The following is a 19,992-nucleotide window of genomic DNA, read 5'->3' as shown; positions in this document are numbered from 1 at the left end:
CGGACGTTAAATGATGATGATGATGATGATGATATATATATATATACACATACATGCACATGTGCACACACACAAACACATATACATGTGTGTGTGTGTACATCATTGTCTTTGCTTTAGCAACTACATGGCTTCTATGAGACAGAAAGAATTCATTAATTTAGATTTCTTATGACTGGATGCCCTTCCCATCACCAACCTTCATCAGTTTCCAAAGAAAATAATATTTCCCCATGGGGATGGGGAAATATCACTTTCTTAGGAAACTGGTGAAGGTTGAGGACAAGGGCATACATACATACATACATACATGCATACATGCATGCATACATACATACATACATACACACACACCTGAATATACATAAATATGTATATATGCATGTGTGTATATATGCATGTGTGTATATATGTATGTATGTATGTGTGTGTGTGTGTGAGAGTATTTTTTAAAGTTTTGATGCTTAGATAAAGAAACTGTAAGATTTTTTCCTTTAATATAAATTCAATTCAATATATATATATATCCGCAAGAGGGCTAACGATTGAATAGAATTTGTGTGTGTTTACATGTATAAGCATACATTCTCTCTCTCTCATTATCTCTCCCACACACACACATTTTATAATGATATACATACATACATACATACAAATATATATATATACTCTTTTACTCTTTTACTTGTTTCAGTCCTTTGACTGCGGCCATGCTGGAGCACCGCCTTTAGTCGAGCGACTCGACCCCGGGACTTATTCTTTTTTTGTAAGCCCAGTACTTATTCTATCGGTCTCTTTTGCCGAACCGCTAAGTAACGGGGACATAAACACACCAGCATCGGTTGTCAAGCAATGCTAGGGGGACAAACACAGACACACAAACAAACATACACATACATATATATACACATATATACGACAGGCTTCTTTCAGTTTCCGTCTACCAAATCCACTCACAAGGCATTGGTCGGCCCGGGGCTATAGCAGAAGACACTTGCCCAAGATGCCACGCAGTGGGACTGAACCCGGAACCATGTGGTTGGTTAGCAAGCTACTTACCACACAGCCACTCCTGCGCCTATATATATATATATATATTTGTAAAAAATGAAGTTTGAAAATGCTGCTATATTAGACAAATTTTAATTAAACATGTTTCGGTTCTTGAAATAACGAACCTTATCAAAAAAATTTTTTTATATATAACTAGCAGTATCGCCCGGCATTGCTCGGGTTTGTAAGGGAAATAACTATATAAGCATTTTTAGAGAGTTACTTCCCTTATAAATTCGGGCTTTCTTAGCCATTTTTGTTTTGGTGTCTTCAAGCCATGAAGTCGTTGTTCTAAAAGAACGCTGGTTTCCTTCACAACGCATTACGACGATTTCTTTACACTCCCTTCCCCACAGCTTCACGAGGGAGGGAAGGGGGAGAAACAAACAGGTGCAGCTGTGAGCGTGGACGCCAACTCCGCCGCCATCGACATACGATGCATTTTATGCATTAAAATGGATTAAAAAATGATGTTAAATTATTTTTAAAATCGTAGACTCATCGTTGACGCGCGCTAATAGTCAGACGGGCTCGATATGAATCACGACTATAAGATACCCGAATTTGGTTAAACTGCACCGCAAAATGTGGGAGGAGTTAGGAATCTAAATCGAAGGGGACAGACACTCACACAACTAGAGTTTTATATATATAGATATACTCTTATTCTTTTCCTTGTTTCAGTCATTTGACTGCGGCCATGCTGGAGCACCGCTTTAGTTAAGCAACTCGACCCCAGGACTTATTCTTTGTAAGCCCAGTACTTATTCTATCGGCCTCTTTTGTCGAACCGCTAAGTGACGGGGATGTAAACACACCAGCATCGGTTGTCAAGCAATGCTAGGGGGACAAACACAGACACACAAACACATATATATATACATATATACGACAGGATTCTTTCAGTTTCCGTCTACCAAATCCACACACAAGGTTCTGGTCGGCCCGAGGCTATAGCAGAAGACACTTGCCCAAGATGCCACACAGTGGGACTGAACCCTGAACCATGTGGTTGGTTAGCAAGCTACTTACCACACAGCCACTCCTGCGCCTATATATATATATATGAGAGAGGGAATGTATGTTTATACAGGCAGACACACAACACACAAATTCTTTTCAATCATTAAAGCTGTTGCAGATAACCTCTCTAGTGCTAGCAGTACCATAAAATTGACCCAGACTATGCAGCCAAGTGGCTGATGATAAGAAGAACATCAGGGTCATAAAAACTATGCTAAAATAAATGACATACACAACAAATATTGGCAGTTATGGTGGTGGTGGTGGTTTCGCTGCATGTACCAGGTGATGAAGGATTACAGCTAGTGGGAGCATACCCACCAAAACTCATTCTAGCTTGGAGACACAAAGCTAGAATAATGATGATGTATGCATTGGTGTGACATGTACATATATATATGAATATATATGATTGAATATACTTCCTTTTAATGACATTTAAGCCAGGACAACACAGCAAGTATATGTTCCCATTATTTAATTGCTTTTATTTTGGTGGCACACACACACACACACACACACACAGCCGTATATATTATATATACATACCTGCACACTTACATACAAACACTTACATACTCTCATACATACATATATATATATACATATATACGACAGGATTCTTTCAGTTTCCGTCTACCAAATCCACACACAAGGTTCTGGTCGGCCCGAGGCTATAGCAGAAGACACTTGCCCAAGATGCCACGCAGTGGGACTGAACCCTGAACCATGTGGTTGGTTAGCAAGCTACTTACCACACAGCCACTCCTGCGCTTATATATATATATATGAGAGAGGGAATGTATGTTTATACAGGCAGACACACAAACACACAAATTCTTTTCAATCATTAAAGCTGTTGCAGATAACCTCTCTAGTGCTAGCAGTACCATAAAATTGACCCAGACTATGCAGCCAAGTGGCTGATGATAAGAAGAACATCAGGGTCATAAAAACTATGCTAAAATAAATGACATACACAACAAATATTGGCAGTTATGGTGGTGGTGGTGGTTTCGCTGCATGTACCAGGTGATGAAGGATTACAGCTAGTGGGAGCATACCCACCAAAACTCATTCTAGCTTGGAGACACAAAGCTAGAATAATGATGATGTATGCATTGGTGTGACATGTACATATATATATGAATATATATGATTGAATATACTTCCTTTTAATGACATTTAAGCCAGGACAACACAGCAAGTATATGTTCCCATTATTTAATTGCTTTTATTTTGGTGCACACACACACACACACACACACACAGCCGTATATATTATATATACATACCTGCACACTTACATACAAACACTTACATACTCTCATACATACATATATATATATATACATATATATGCATGCATACCAACATATACATACTCACACACAAACATTCATATACATATGTATGCATGCAAACATATGTATATGAATGTTTGTGTGTGAGTATGTATATATGTTGGTATGCATGCATATATATTAAGCCAGTCAAGGCAGCGCTGGCATCGGTCACGTTCGGATGGTGCTTTTTACGTGCCACTTCCCTCAATACTACCCCTCCCCACCACATTCAGTCAAGGGGTCTTGCCTTGTAAGTTATTTGGTGACCTCATAAGAAGAACCCAGCGCACTCTGCAAAGTGGTTGGTATAAGGAAGGGCATCCAACTGCAGGAACCTTGTCTAAGCAGACAGTAGAACCTATTTCAGTCATATGACTGTGGCCATGCTGGAGCACCACCTTTAGTCGAGCAAATCGACCCCGGGACTTATTCTTTGTAAGCCCAGTACTTATTCTATCGGTCTCTTTTGCCGAACCGCTAAGCGACGGGGACATAAACTCACCAGCATCGGTTGTCAAGCAATGCTAGGGGGACAAACACAGACACACAAACATATACACACACATACATACATATATATATATACACATATATACGACAGGCTTCTTTCAGTTTCCATCTACCAAATCCACTCACAAGGCATTGGTTGGCCCGAGGTTATAGCAGAAGACACTTGCCCAAGGTGCCACGCAGTGGGACTGAACCCGGAACCATGTGGTTGGTAAGCAAGCTACTTACCAACCACTCTTTTTATATATATATAAAATCATCATCATCACATATATATATATATATATATATATATATATATATAAGATCGTCATCATCATCGTCATCATTATTATTATTTAATGTCCATTTTCCATGCTTGCATGGGTTGGACAGTTTGACAGGAGCCAGCAAGTCAGAAGACTGCAACAGGTTCTACTGTCTGCTTAGACAAGGTTTCTGCAGTTGGATGCCCTTCCTTATACCAGCCACTTTGCAGAGCGCACTGGGTGCTTCTTATGAGGTCACCAAATAACTTACAAGACAAGACCCCTTGACTGAATGTGGTGGGGAGGTGTTGTATTGAGGGAAGTGGCTTCTGTGCCGGTGGCACGTAAAAAGCACCATCCGAACGTGGCCGATGCCAGCGCCACCTTGACTGGCTTCCATGCTGGTGGCACGTTAAAAGCACCAACCGATCATGGCCGCTGCCAGACTTCCCTGGCACCTGTGCTGGTGGTATGTAAAAAGCACCCACTACACTCACAAAGTGGTTGGCGTTAGGAAGGGCATCCAGCTGTAGAAACACTGCCAAATCAGACTGGAGCCTGGTGCAGCCTCCTGGCTTCCCAGACCCCGGTCGAACTGTCCAACCCATGCTAGCGCGGAGAACGGACGTTAAACGATGATGATGATGATGATGGCTACCTTGGTAGGAGAAAGAGAGAGAAAAGAAACAGAGTGGAAGAAAGATAGTGAAGATGTGATGGTTGGGTACTATACTCAAGTTATAAGGAAGGGCATATAAGGGAAGGAGAAACCAAAGATTGGATAAGGTGTGTGGGGGGGGGTAAGTCGATGTTGATGTGAAATGAGAGAGTAATGTGTAGAGGAGGGAATGTAGTGAATGGACACAAATAGAGAGAAGGGGTGTTAGGACGATATGTAGCAGGGAAGAGATTCATCAGGGACACATTGTGTGCAGTTAGGTCCACCAAGGTGTGACAGGAGAGTAAGAGTCAGAGGGGAGGGAAATACAGCAGGTGGTGAACACGAGTAGGGGGGATGAGGGAGGTGTTAGGGAGATGGGTTATAGGGAGAAGGTTTGTCAGAGACAGATTGTGTGCAGGGGCATGGACATAAATCTCATGTCTTTATGCTCTCGTTTCAATCATTTGACTGTGGCCATGCTGGAGCACCGCCTTGGAAATTGAACAGGTTAATTTCTAATTTAAATTGTTTTGTGAAGGCTGTAGCAGTGCAATTTGTATCGATTATGTTGATAATTTGGTCTGTTTTATTAACTTACCACAAACTGAACAATGTCAGATTCTTTATGCTTTGGAGATTTGAATATTGCCAAATTTGTTACCACAGTAACTTGGTATTCCACTGATTTAGTTAGTAATCCTGGAATTTCCTCATATGTTGGTACAGAGACATCAATTCCTGTTTCTGGATTTTTCAGTTGCCTAAAAGATATATTTATACATGAAAAATTAATAGATACAAAAGTAAAATTTTTAAATAAAATACTTAAAAGAAAAAATATATACATATATATATATATATACATACATATATATATATATATATATATATATATATATATATATGTATATAAAGGGAAAGTTTATGAAAATAAACAAAAGAAGACAGGTGGTGTACAAAACAAACAGATGTATTAGTATAGCGCTCAGGAATAGAAAAAGTCTTTTACGTTTCGAGCGTATGCTCTTCTACAGAAAGGTACACAGAAAAAACAAGGAGAGAAAAAAATGTGTGTAGTGGCTAACGATCTATCATGGCGTCTCAAATATATATATCATGGCGTCTACCAAATAAATATATATATATATATATATATATATATATAATCATTATTATTATTATTATTATTATTATTATTATTATTATTAGATAATAAATTGTATGGTATACACTTGGTAGCTTACTGGTAGAGCATATTCATTTTCACAATGTTCATTAGGTATTTGACTAATAAGGAAGCTGGAGGATATGAGAATGTTTATTAATCACTACAATTATTTCGACACATCTAGCATCGATCTCTCATGGGTGGGATACTTAACAACTGGTTTAGGAGTATCTGACGGTGTAGATGTGTCTCTTCAGGTGATTACAAAATATATCTCATTAAAATAACAACTGTTCAGCAAGATATATTCTCGGTTTGTGTATGGAAAAACAGCAAATTAAAGGCTACAGTTTCATTTTTATATAAGATCAATAATCAATAACAGATGCAAAAAATAACGAATACACAATACAGCAAAAAAAAGTATTAAATATAACCGTTGATGCAAAATGCATTGAAACCAGTGATGTATGATTGTTATATTGTGTCTCCCCAGGAACAACAAAATTTGCTTCAACACATGGATTCACATAAAGAATCCAGCTATATAGACACAAGAATGACTATATAGGCACAAGAGTGGCTGTATAAGCACAGGTGTGGCTGTGTGGTAAAGAACAATAAGAAAGGCTTCTTTCAGTTTCCGCCTACCAAATCCACTCACGAGGCTTTGGTCGGTCCTAGATCATATTAAGAAGACATTTGCCCAAGGTTCCACACAGTAGGACTGAACCCGGAACCATGTGGTTGGGAAGCAAGCTTCTTACAGCATAGCCATGCCTGTGCCTATTTATTTATTTTATTTATTATTTACTTTTTGTGGGGATGGAAGTAGCTGAAAAAAAGACAGAGATGGTGGTGACAAGATGCCAAAGAATCTCAAGATACAAAAGGTGAGTATTAGTGAGAATGCCAACAGTAGATTGGAGAGTGGAGAAAACAAAGGAAACTTCTACGTGGTCTCTGAACTAGCTAGAAATATCAGCAAATATCTACAAGTTTTGTTATCATTTTTCAAAATTTGAATTAATTTTACCTCTTTTCAGACATACAACAATGGAGTGCCAAGTAGAAAAAAAAAAACGACAAACAAACATTTATCTAACAATCCAATATATGTAGCAGATGTGTATGGTGTTAAAAAAAAAAACCCAGAAAAAAAATCAATATGCGGATATTACTTATATCATTGAACACTCAATAGTTTTGTCTAGACTGTTGAGCATTATTGATTTTGTAATGAATTTGACATTGTTTCGATGGGTAATAAGAATGTGCGGCAAGAATTGCAGAAGTTTGGTAGTAACAAGAGCACAAGAAAGAACAAAGGCAAGTATTGAATTAGACAGAAAGAATAGCAATCTACAACAACCACTTGTTACCAATTCTTTGTGAATCAATAGAATGTCTCTTTCAAATTGTTTCATTATCATCAATGGCACCATCGTCTTTTAATGCTCCTTCTCCATGCTGATATGGGTTGGGTGGAGGCACAATGGCCCAGTGGTTAGGGCAGCGGACTCGTGGTCGTAGGATCGCGGTTTCGATTCCCAGACCGGGCGTTGTGAGTGTTTATTGAGCGAAAACACCTAAAGCCCCATGAGGCTTCGGCAGGGGATGGTGATGATCCCTGCTGTACGCTTTCACCACAACTTTCTCTCACTCTTTCTTCCTGTTTCTGTTGTACCTGTATTTCAAAGGGCCGGCCTTGTCACTCTCTGTTTCATGCTGAATATCCCCGAGAACTACGTTAAGGGTACACGTGTCTGTGGAGTGCTCAGCCACTTACACGTTAATTTCACAAGCAGGCTGTTCCGTTGATTCGGAACAACCGGAACCCTCGTCGTCGGAACTGACAGAGTGCTTCCATCCATATGGGTTGGATGGTTTGATAAGATCTGACAAGCTGCAAGACTGTATTGAGTTCAATGTCAGCTCTGGGGTATGGTTTCTACAGCCGGATGCCTTTCCTAATGTCACCCACTTGTCTGTGGGTAGTGGGTGCTTTTTTTGTTTCATGCCACCAGCACTAATGAGGTTGCAAAGTAGCTTGCAAGAGAAGAGACAGAAAAAAGCCCTTAGTTACGAGTGACTGAGTGATGGAGGAGGGTAGTTGAGAGAGGGAGAGATGGCTTTAAACCAGATGTTTGAGAGGCTAAAGTATAATAAAGAGACAAGTACAGAGGACGTTATCAAAGAAGCTTGAGAGGCGGTTGGATGGAACCTACACTCGCCTCCTTATGAGAGCTCAAAATCTCTCGTGGAAGCGTCATCCAACCAAAATGCAAATATATGGGAAACTACCACCTGTGTCATCTCTTGTGAAAGGTAGGAGAGTCCAGTTTGCTGGACATTGTTGTAGAGCTGAAAACGAGGCAACTTCTACTCTTCTCCTCTGGAAGCCATCTACTCGCAACACCAGAGGGCGCACACTCTCCTACCCTGATGTAATCTCCAGGGATACAGGCATCCAGCAACAGGACCTCCGTAATGCTATGATGGACCGTGAAGTCTGGCGTAGCATGGTAAATTCCATTGTCTGGTCCACGGTCGAACAATGATGATGACAGGTGTCTCGTATTAGAGGATATACATGGCTACCCCACATTGTGGGGATGAAAGTAGCTGAAAAAAAGACAAAGATGGTGGTGACAAGATGCCAAAGAATCTCAAGATACAAAAGGGTGAGTATTAGTGAGAATGCCAACAGTGGATTGGAGAGTGGAAAAAAACGAAGGAAACTTCTACGTGGTCTCTGAACTAGCTAGAAATATCAGCAACTCTTTCGCAATTTATACCCTATTGACGTAAGAAAGAAAAAAGATACAGGATGTAATAATGTAATTCAGCCACTGAATGTTATGGTTAACATACCTTTGCTCATAGATTTCTTTGATAAGAGTTGATTTGGGCTTAAATAACAACAAAACACAATCATTATAACGAGGAAGACTAAAATGCAACCCAAGTCATTTGAATATTTAATTAAGATGTGAAATGAGAATCTCTGTTCACATTTCATCTTCTCTAGTAACCTAATACCTGTAACAGATATTGGGTCAGTAAACAAAATATTTATATATGAGTGATGAGTTGAAATGTGAACAGCTTTATTGATACCAGGTTACCAGTGCTCAGTTTAGTGTAGCCTCCAAGTTTACAGTTGCCTTTAGTGGAGCCCACTCTGTTGCAAGCAGCTCAATCCTGATTTCTTCTTACCGTCCTCACCGTCAGTCATAGAGGACCTGTAGATAAAACCAGGTAGACTGCTACCCTTCCTGCTTTGGCTATATTATTATATTATTTTAAAGGCGGCGAGCTGGTAGAAACGTTAGCACGCCAGGTGAAATGCATAGCCGTATTTCGTCTGCCGTTACGTTCTGAGTTCAAATTCCGCCGAGGTCGACTTTGCCTTTCATCCTTTCAGGGTTGATAAATTAAGTACCAGTTACGCACTGGGGTCGATGTAATCGACTTAATCCGCTTATCTGTCCTTGTTTGTCCCCTCTGTGTTTAGCCCCTTGTGGGTAGTAAAGAAATATATATTATTATAAAAAACAAATACCGTTAAAAGTCAGTGATATTGATCCCCCATTAATGGGTACCTCAGATCATAAACTGATAAGTTATCTAAACTATCATTTGGTAACATCTGTTCACTGAAGGAAGATGGTACAGAATGAAGTGTGGACAGAAAGTTGTTTCAAACTAGGCCAGGGTTTTGAGTAAAATAGGACACGATAGTATTTAAACAAGGATCAATGAATGTTATCATAAAAATAGAAACAGAAGGCAATGTTGGTTGGAGAAAGTTCATGACATTCATGAGAGAAATAATAGAAACTAAAACATTAATGAGCACAGAGCCAGTAACTTTAATTAAATAAAGTGAACTAATTATTTTCATTAATACAATTGTTATTGTTAAGTGATAGAAACTATAACTTTAATTTATAAAAACTTTAACTGTAATTAAAAGAAACTATAAAGTTAATAAATAATTAGGTGCAAATATAGTTGTGTGGTTAAGAGGTTTGCTTCCCAACTCCATGGTTTCAGGTTCAGTCCCACTGCATGGCACCTTGGGCAAGGCCTGAACCTAGGAAGATTAAAAAAACTGGCACTTGATCCAAGCAACAGAACAGCCTGCTCGTGACATTAACATGCAAGTGGCTGAGTACTTCACAGACGCCCATACACTTAACATGGTTCTCAAAGAGATGCAGAGTGACACAGAATGTGATAAGGTTGGCCCTTTGAATTACAGATGCAAATCATTTTTGCTAGCTGAATGGACAGAAGCAACATGAAATAAAGTGTCTTACTCATGGCCCTATGATCTTGAGCCGAACACCTTAACCATTAAGCCAAATGCCTTCACTATCCTGAGTAGATTAGACCTATGATCAAAGCTATACCAGCCTTAATCATCCTTTCTTTACTTTATCTTTCTTTCTTTTTTTTTTTTGTAAATTCCAGTAGATAAAGAAGAAAAACAATGTCAAGTGGACAAACAACATTTTTATATCAATTACAAATGATTAACATAGTAATTGACTCAACAGAAACAATTTAATTACAGCCCCAGCTTTTTCCTTTTTTTTTTTTTTTTTTCGCAGCGATGTTAGAGTTCCTAGAAGACAACATAATCACAGTTAAACTTTACTGATGAGGAATTTCCTCTGGTGAACTATGTTCAACCGTGATTGTGTTACCCTGTAGTGTTATATTACTAAACCCATTATCCTGTCTCTAACTGCCCACAGGCCAGTACAACCAAGGTTTCTCTCGACCGTTTGGTTTTATTTTCTGCTTTGCGGTCTACTTTATATATTTGCTATTTCATATTAGGAATGACTGAGTAGTTAGTTGAGAAACTTGCTTGCGGACCAAATGGTCTTGGATTCAGTTTCACAGCACAGAACCTTGGTCGAGTGTCTTCTACTATAGCTCCAGGCTGACTAAAGCCTTACGAGTGGATTTCATGGAACTAAACAATCACCATATGTATGTATGTATGTATGGATGGATGTATGGATAGATGTATACATGGATGGGTGTGTGTGTGTGTGTGTGGAGGCACATGGCCTAGTGGTTAGAGCAGCAGACTTGCGGTCGAGGGATCGCGAGTTCAAATCTCAGACCAGGCGATGTGTGTGTTTATGAGCGAAACGCCTAAGCTCCACGCGGCTCCGGCAGAAGGTAATGGCGAAACTCTTGCTGACTCTTTCGCCACAACTTTCTCTCACTCCTTCCTCCTGCATCTTGCAGCTCACCTGCGACGGACTGGCATCCCGTCCAGGTTAGGGAACCTATACACCAAGAAACCAGGAAACCGGCTCTTATGAGCCAGGTATGGCTTGAGAGGGAACAAACAATGGGTGTGTGTGTGTTAATGTCTCGACATGGTGTTGTGATAACCTCAAATGTGTATCAGCATCATAAAAGTGATCTCCTTTGTTTTTGATTTCTGTGAAAATAATGTTACCTTACCTAGAAACAGGTGAAGGATAGGAACATAAAGAGCATCTGGTCATGGAAAACCTATTTCAATGAATTCCGCCTGCCTCATTCAAGCATGGAAAATGAACATTAAAATGATGATGGTGACGATTATACACACACACACACACACACACATATATATAGGGAGAATTCATAAAAAACACAAGACGAAGACAGGTGGTGTAGACAACAAACAGATGTATTAGTATAACGCTCGGGAAGTGAAAAAGTCTTTAACGTTTCAAGCCTATATATATATATATATATACATATATGACTGCATGCTGTGAATGCACAAGGTTCAGTGGTTAGAGTGTTAGGCTTACAATCGTGAGGTAGTGAGTTCAATTCATGAACTGGGTTGTGTATTGTGTTCTTGAGCAAGACACTTTATTTCACATTGCTCTACTTCACTGGTGCCAAGCTGTATCAGCCTTTGCCTTCTCAGTGGTGTGGAAAGGGGAGACTGATAAGCATGGATGGTTGCTGGTTTTCCATAAACGACCTTGACTGGATTTGTGCCTTGGAGGGAAACTTTCTAGGTGCAATCCCATGGTCATTCATAACCAAAGGGGGTCATTTTACTATATATATATAAATAGATTGCAAGAATTAAGTAGCCAGTGATTGTGAGATTTTGCATCTCGGTGTTGTGAGACTTGATGCAAGTGAGACTAAGTAGCTTGACTACTGATCACATAAGTTCAAACCTTTCTAGGGTTGTATTGTATCACAAAATGTATCACCTTAGGTCAGCTCACTTCAGGCTTGCCTAACTGAAAAGAAATAAGTTCATTTTATGGTCAAACTATTAACCGTAAAAAATAATGACAACCAGCAAAAAAAATAGAAATAGAACTAGGTACAATATTATGCAAATATTATATATTTGTGAATTCACATGAAACATCCCATTTGTACTTTCAGAGAAAAAACAAAAATGAAATAAAAACAAAGGTAAACATTATCCATAATCAAGGGATATTCTTCAGTATCAATTAAGCATACCGATATCAATCCAACTGTATCAAAGTCACCAAAATATGGGGTCCAGCCACGTCGACACCTTTCTTTCCAGAAACAATGCCAGGTGATTGAATTTTGGTGCTTCTTTGAAATCTACATTTCAGCTCAGGTGAGAACCAGGATGACAGGCTGCACAAAATAGGCCTATCATTGATAAAGTGACTGAAAATTCTGGAACAGTGTATGTCCCCACACAAGATATTATTTATAGATGAGAGTTTGTGGAAATTCAAGGAAAGGCTCCAATTCAAACAACACAACCAAACCAAATGTATCTGCTTTGGAATCAAGGTTTATAATGTATGCCAGTCAACTGACAGAGCCTGTGGGTACATGTGGAATTACAAAATCTACACTGATCAAGACAGATTCGATCTTCCAGCATCTACTCTAGCATCAACTGATGTCATGTTGTTGCTGAATAAAAACTTGTTTGACAAAGGCTACAATATTTATATGAATAACTGGTTTTCCAGTCCAGAACTCTTCCTGAAGCTGCAGGTGAGGAGGACTAATGCCTGTGGGACTGTGAGGACGCACAGGAAAAACATGCCACCCAATCTACACAAGATAAAATTTTGAAAGTAAGAAGGAATGTATCAATGCACCGATAGTGGCATTCTCACTTTAGTGTAGTGTGACAAGAAAAATGTCTGCATGATATCCACACTACATTCTGCAAGAACGAAGGACACTAGGAAACAAGATGTGGATGATAATGACATAATGAAACCGAGTGTGGTTATTTTATACAATGAAAAGACAGGTGGGGTCAATTGCTCAGATCAGATGGCAATGACACACAAATTGGTGAGAAAATTTGTGAAATAGTACAAAAAAATTTTCTTGTATATTGTTGACATGTGTGTCATGAACTCACATTTGGTTTGGCAGATGCTTGGCGGTGTGGAGGATGGATTGACATTCAGGAATCTATTGTTCCACGAAATGATAGAACATCAGACCTGCCAAAGTACAGAACATAAGGACATCCACAGGCCGGACTCTCTCCTCATCGCACAGTAAGGGACATGGATATTTTCCACAACTGCTTCCCCCCACAACCAAGAAGACAAATGCTTCAAAGAGACGCACAGTATGTAAAGCAAAAGAGAAATGTAAGCAAACTACATACTATTGTTCACAATGTGATATGCCACAGTGTGTGACACCTGTATTGAACTCTACCACACTAAAGTTAATTTTTGAATTCACGTGATTGTAAATACATGAAGTTGATCTGACTTGTGCGGTCAGTGACCTTATTCAAGAATAATACCTATTTCATTATTACCCACAAGGGGCTAAACACAGAGGGGACAAACAAGGACAGACATAGGTATTAAGTTGATTACATCGACCCCAGTGCGTAACTGGTACTTATTTAATCGACCCCGAAAGGATGAAAGGTAAGGTCGACCTCGGCGGAATTTGAACTCGCAACGTAACAACAGATGAAATACGGCTACGCATTTCGCCCGGCGTGCTAACGTTTCTGCCAGCTCACCGCCTTAAAAGAATAATACCACATAACCATCCTGCACAGGGACATAGTTTGGGTAGATAAACTGTATTTGCACTAAAGCGGTTGATGTAAATGTGTGCCGAATGTTATCTCACAGTGAGTGCTAATCTCAATCAGTGCGATTACCGTTGCAGTGCAAAGGCAACCAAATGAATCACTGCCGCAAACTGGTTAAAATAGTTGATGTAAATATACTCTGAACCATTGTCATGTGCTAATTGCTGGTCTCAGTTGAGATGATTACAATGCAACCTAGTTGCTTGATAAAAAAAAAAAAAACATTATCATGGTGTTAAATGAGACAAAGAGGAAAGGCAGTGTTTTTTTTTTTCAACCAATAAATGGTAACAAAAATGTTGAAACAATCCAAATAAAGCTTTTCATCTAAATTTCATGTCAATTTATGTTCCAACCCCAGTTTAATAACAACAAAGCTGTTTTACTAAACTTTTTTATTATTCTCAACATTACCTGAAACAAAGGCAATGTATTCCAACAGAAACGTGGTAACAAAAGGGTTAAAGACTACACAGAGAAGAGCATTTTGTCCACTGCTCTTATGATTCCACCATTCCACAGCCTATTTCATACTATTTACAATCTGCAACGAATGTTTTGTTTTCAATGACATCTTGAACCACACAAAGTCAAACTCCTATTTTCATTAATTCAAATTGGTTCAAAGAAAGCAAAACAACAAATTAGTCAGGTGCATGACTGTACCAAGAAAATGACATTTATTTATAAATTACACAGATATTTGTTTTACTTTCTCTACTCTTTAACCCACCAACAGTAACCGTAGTGAGTTTTGTTAAGTTGTTTTGACTTATGAAAGATATAAACAAAGTGGAGGCGCAATGGCCCAGTGGTCAGGGCAGCAGACTCATGGTCATAGGATCGTGGTTTCGATTCTCAGGCCAGGCGTTGTGAGTGTATATTGAGTGAAAACACCTAAAGCTCCACGAGGCTCCAGCGGGGGTTGGTGGCGATCCCTGCTGTACTCTTCCGCCACAACTTTCTCTCACTCTTTCTTCTGTTGGCCTGCTCGCTTAGCCAGTGGGGTGGCATAATTTGAAGGCTAAAACAATGCAAAGCACATTGTGACCAGTGATGTGTAGCAACATCTGATAGCCTGGTCGGTCACGGTGATCACAATGATAAACAAATACCAGATTATGATTTTTTGGTCCATAGCTGCCCTAGAGAAAACCTACATTGCAGAGGATGGGGTGTACAAGGTTGTATGACCTGCTAGATATAGTAGCCAAATCTTCCTCAGATTATGCCAGTGTTTCTCAACCAGTTTTTACCTATGGACCCCTTTGATCCCTATTTTATTCAGATGGACCCTTATAACCATTCAATGGTTAAAAAATCCTATTATATTTTTATAATTAAATATTATTAGGAATTGTATTAAAAAAAATTGCTAATTTTTTTGTGTATTTCAGAAGTATAACCAATTTATTGCCTATAAATTTTTAACAAAATCTTATATGAACCCCAGTTGAGAATCACTGAATTACACACCCTTTTTTTTACTCTTTTACTTGTTTCAGTCATTTGGCTGCGGCCATGCTGGAGTACCGCCTTTAGTCGAGTAAATTGACCCCAAGACTTATTCTTTGTAAGCCTAGTACTTATTCTATTGGTCTCTTTTGCCGAACTGTTAAGTTACAGGGACGTAAACACACCAGCATCGGTTGTCAAGCGATGTTGGGGGAGACAAACACACACACACACATATATACATATACATATATATATGACGGGCTTCTTTTCAGTTTCCGTCTACCAAATCCACTCACAAGGCTTTGGTCGGCCTGAGGCTATAGAAGAAGCCACTTGCCCAAGGTGCCATGCAGTGGGACTGAACCCGGAACTATGTGGTTGGTAAGCAAGCTACTTACGACACGGCCACTCATGCGCCTGAAATTTTTAAATAAAGAAAAAACAGTGAATAATACAATCTGGGGCAGAGAATGCATGCCTTAAAAATAAAACAAAAAAAAAAACAAAGGTAAAATGATCTAGCTGTTTTATCTTTTGATCATATGTCTCCCAAGCCAGGGTCTAACTAGGGGCTATACGGTAATAACAATATCATTCCCAAGCATTATTTCTCAGTGGATTAGTAACTTTTGTTTGGATAATTCTCCCCAGAATGACACTGTCATAACATTCATTTCATATTTGACATTGTTTTTTTTGTTTTTTTTCATTAGTGATGTCACATGAGAAAAAGTACACTGATAGTGATTCCTAATGTAGGCTGGCTGTGTGGTAAAGAAGTTTACTACACAACTATGTAAGCTTTGGTTTTAATTTCATTGCACAGTAATGAGGAGATATGTTGTCAAGAAGTGTCTTGTGAGTGAAAGATGATAGGTAAAGAAATAGTGTGTGCACCCTCACACACTCATGTACCCCCCCACACACACACGTGCACATTACATAAAGGATAATTATCCTAAAGCAGAAACTTTTAATCTACATACATACACATACGTTATACATGCGTGACTGTGTGATAAGAAGCTTGCTTCCCAACCACATGGTTCTGGGTTCAGTCCCACTGCGTGGTACCTTGGGCAAGTGTCTTCTACTACAGCATCGGACCAACCAAAGCCTTGTGAGTGGATTTGGTAGACGGAAACTGAAAGAAGCCCGTCGTATATATGTATATATATATATGCGCGTGTGTGTTTGTGTGTCTGTGTTTGTCCCCACAACATCGCATGGCAACCGATGCTGGTAGATGGAAACTGAAAGAAGCCCATCATGTATATATGTGAGTGTGTGTGTGTGTTTGTGTGTGCCTGTGTCTGTCCCCCCCCCCACTATTGCTTGACAACCGATGCTGGTGTGTTTATGTCCCCGTAACTTAGCAGTTCAGCAAAAGAGGTCTCAGGCTTACAAAGAATAAGTTCGGGGGTCGATTTCCTCAACTAAAAGGCAGTGCTCCATCATGGCCCTGGTCAAATGACTGATGCAAGTAAAAAAAAAAGGAATGAAAGATATGTGTGTGTGTATGTGTGTGTGTGTGTGGTGTGTGTGTGTGTGTGTGTGTGTGTGTGTGTGTATGTGTGTGTGTGTGTAATTTAAATCAATTTGACTCAGTTCCATACAACTTAAAGTTATGCTAGCCTTTATCAGAGACTCATCTCTTTCAGGCTTAGTATGTCATTATTCAGTTTTATTTCAAGATTTCTTGCCAACAGAGAAAGAGCTGGTTTCTAACCTAGATCCAAGGCTCCTTCATTGGAATCTCAACATCGACAACAGGGTATTTTAGTATATATGCAGCTATGTATACGTGTAGATTTATACGCCTTCTCATTCATATGCTTGCATATCTAAACTTGCTCATATATACTTAAATGATAAGTATGTATGCATGCATGCATGTATGTATGTATATATTATATGTAAGAATGTTAATCTTTCAGAAGTGATAACTATTAACATAATTATATTAAACACTTGGACTCCACCCTTGAAACACTTTGTCAACCGATAGGCTTATCATAACCTTTACACTTACATTATCTAAAATGACAAAATATTAAAGCATAAGTACTGAATATAATAAAACTCGCTTTTCTTCTAAACCATCTTTTAAATCAGAGCACACTACCATTTTCTTGTATCTTTTATATTTTCCTTGTTTCAGTCATTGGACTGCAACCATGTAGGGGCAATGCCCTGAAGTGTTTAATCCAACAAATTGATCCCCCCCGTGCTTTTTTTTTTCTTCAAAATTCTGATACTTATTCTATTAGTTTATTTTGCCAAACTGCTAAGTTATGGGAACATAAACAAACCAACACTGGTTGTCAAGCAGTAGGGGAGCACACACACACACACACACATACACACACACATATGCTCATATATATATTCCACACATTCTCCATCTACCAAATTCCCTCACAAAGTATTGGTCAGCTTGCAGCTATTATAGAAGACACTTGCCCAAGGTGCCCTGCAGTGGGACTAAATTGAACTCAAAACCACATGGTTACAAAGCATGTGAGATTTGTTCATTTCAGTTTTTTTTTTTTTATACTCTTTATTCTTTACTCTTTTACTTGTTTCAGTCATTTGACTGCGGCCATGCTGGAGCACCGCCTTTAATCGAGCAACTCGACCCCGGGACTTATTCTTTTGTAAGCCCAGTACTTATTCTATCGGTCTCTTTTGCCGAACCGCTAAGTAACGGGGGACATAAACACACCAGCATCGGTTGTCAAGCAATGCTAGGGGGACAAACACAGACACACAAACACACACACGCATATATATATATATATATATATATATATACATATATACGACGGGCTTCTTTCAGTTTCTGTCTATCAAATCCACTCACAAGGCTTTGGTCGGCCTGAGGCTATAGTAGAAGACACTTACCCAAGGTGCCACGCAGTGGGACTGAACCCGGAACCATGTGGCTGGTTAGCAAGCTACTTACCACACAGCCACTCCTGCGCCTATTTATTTATTTATATATTTATTTATTTATATATTTAATTTGTTTAACATGTAATAGCAATAAATAACATAATCCAATTATACATTTAGAGCTACAGGATAAAATGCAAATTTGGAGCACATTTTTTTATTCATTAAAAAAAAATACCGTTGTAATTTCTCATATGGGACATGGTAAAATGGGTCACTAAAAAATACTGTAATCTTTCTCTCCTTTCCCTTGATACCTTAAGCATGTGCGTATATTGTTTTATTGGTTAGTCAGGGACCGACATCAAATATATATTTTATACTAGCAAAAAAAATAAAATAAATGTTAAATCCATACACACATATTTTTATACATATATAATGAGAATGATGATGATGATGGTCATAATGATAATATATACACCACACCCTCCCCAACCGTTATTGTTTGTGTAGAAAATTTAACGACATTTCATTTTGCATTGTATTTAGTTATTCTGAGTTCTGCATGTTCAACAGTATACACACATGCATGCATATATATATACAGAGTGTCCCAAAAAAATGTATACACACCTTAAATAATTGTAAATTTGTTATTCTTTGTAAGCCTAGTACTTATTCTATCGTTCTCTTTTGCCGAACCACTATGTGTATACATTTTTTTGGGACACCCTGTATATGTGTGTGTGTGTGGAGGCGCAATGGCCCAGTGGTTAGGGCAGTGGACTCGCAGTTGTAGGATCGTGGTTTCGATTCCCAGACCGGCCGTTGTGAGTGTTGAGAAAGCAAAAACACCTAAAAGCTCCCTGAGGCTCTGGCAGGGGGTGGTGGCGATCCCTGCTGTACTCTTTCGCCACAATTTTCTCTCACTCTTTCTTCTGTTGGCCTGCTCGCTTAGCCAGCCGGGTGGCGTCATTTGAAGGCTAAAACAATACGAAGCGCATTGTGACCAGCGATGTGTAGCAACATCTGATAGCTTGGTCGGTCACAGTGATCACGGTGATATATATATGCATCTTTGCATTTATACGTATGTATGTATATCATGTAGTTTCTTTCTTCTGTCTTTGAAGAGTTTAGTCAACCAAATCAGCCCCAGTACTAATTCTAGTGGTCTATTTTACTGAACGGCCAAGTTACAGGGATGTAAACAAACCAAGACTGGTGGGGAACAAACACAAAAGCACACATACACACATACAATGGTCACCTTTCAGTTTTCATCTGCCAAATCCACTCACAAGGCTTTGGTTGGCCTGGGGCCATCGTAGAAGATATTTGCCCAAGGTTCCAACCAGTGGGAGTGAACCTGGAACCATGTTGTTGAGAAACAATTATCTTATTACACAGCCATGTCTGTACATGTATAGGGTCTTTCAATACAAACGGAAAAATACAATTCAAAACATGAGAATCTCTCTCTCTCTCATATTTATATACTCTTTACTCTTTTA

The 19,992-nt window shown here is 39.0% G+C and overlaps 2 protein-coding genes across 2 annotated transcripts in view; one reads left to right on the top strand and one right to left on the bottom strand.

Annotated features, from left to right (window-relative positions):
- Nucleotides 1-19,992, bottom strand: part of LOC115223598 (HCLS1-binding protein 3) — a 44,794-nt gene that overhangs the window by 13,588 nt on the left and 11,214 nt on the right. Inside the window, exon 2 of the mRNA XM_029794250.2 lies at nt 5,440-5,602. Within this exon, the coding sequence (XP_029650110.1) occupies nt 5,440-5,602 (163 nt within the window). The remainder of the gene's footprint in view (nt 1-5,439; nt 5,603-19,992) is intronic.
- The window catches only part of LOC115223594 (cytochrome b-c1 complex subunit 7), a 34,370-nt gene continuing 23,102 nt past the window's right edge, over nt 8,725-19,992 (top strand). Inside the window, exons 1-2 of the mRNA XM_036512655.1 lie at nt 8,725-8,730; nt 18,799-18,805. Coding sequence (XP_036368548.1) covers nt 18,800-18,805 — 6 coding nt within the window. The 5' untranslated portion in view covers nt 8,725-8,730; nt 18,799. The remainder of the gene's footprint in view (nt 8,731-18,798; nt 18,806-19,992) is intronic.

Source organism: Octopus sinensis, linkage group LG23, assembly GCF_006345805.1.
Source record: "Octopus sinensis linkage group LG23, ASM634580v1, whole genome shotgun sequence".
NCBI lineage: Eukaryota > Metazoa > Mollusca > Cephalopoda > Octopoda > Octopodidae > Octopus > Octopus sinensis.
This window is presented reverse-complemented; position numbering and strand designations above follow the sequence as displayed.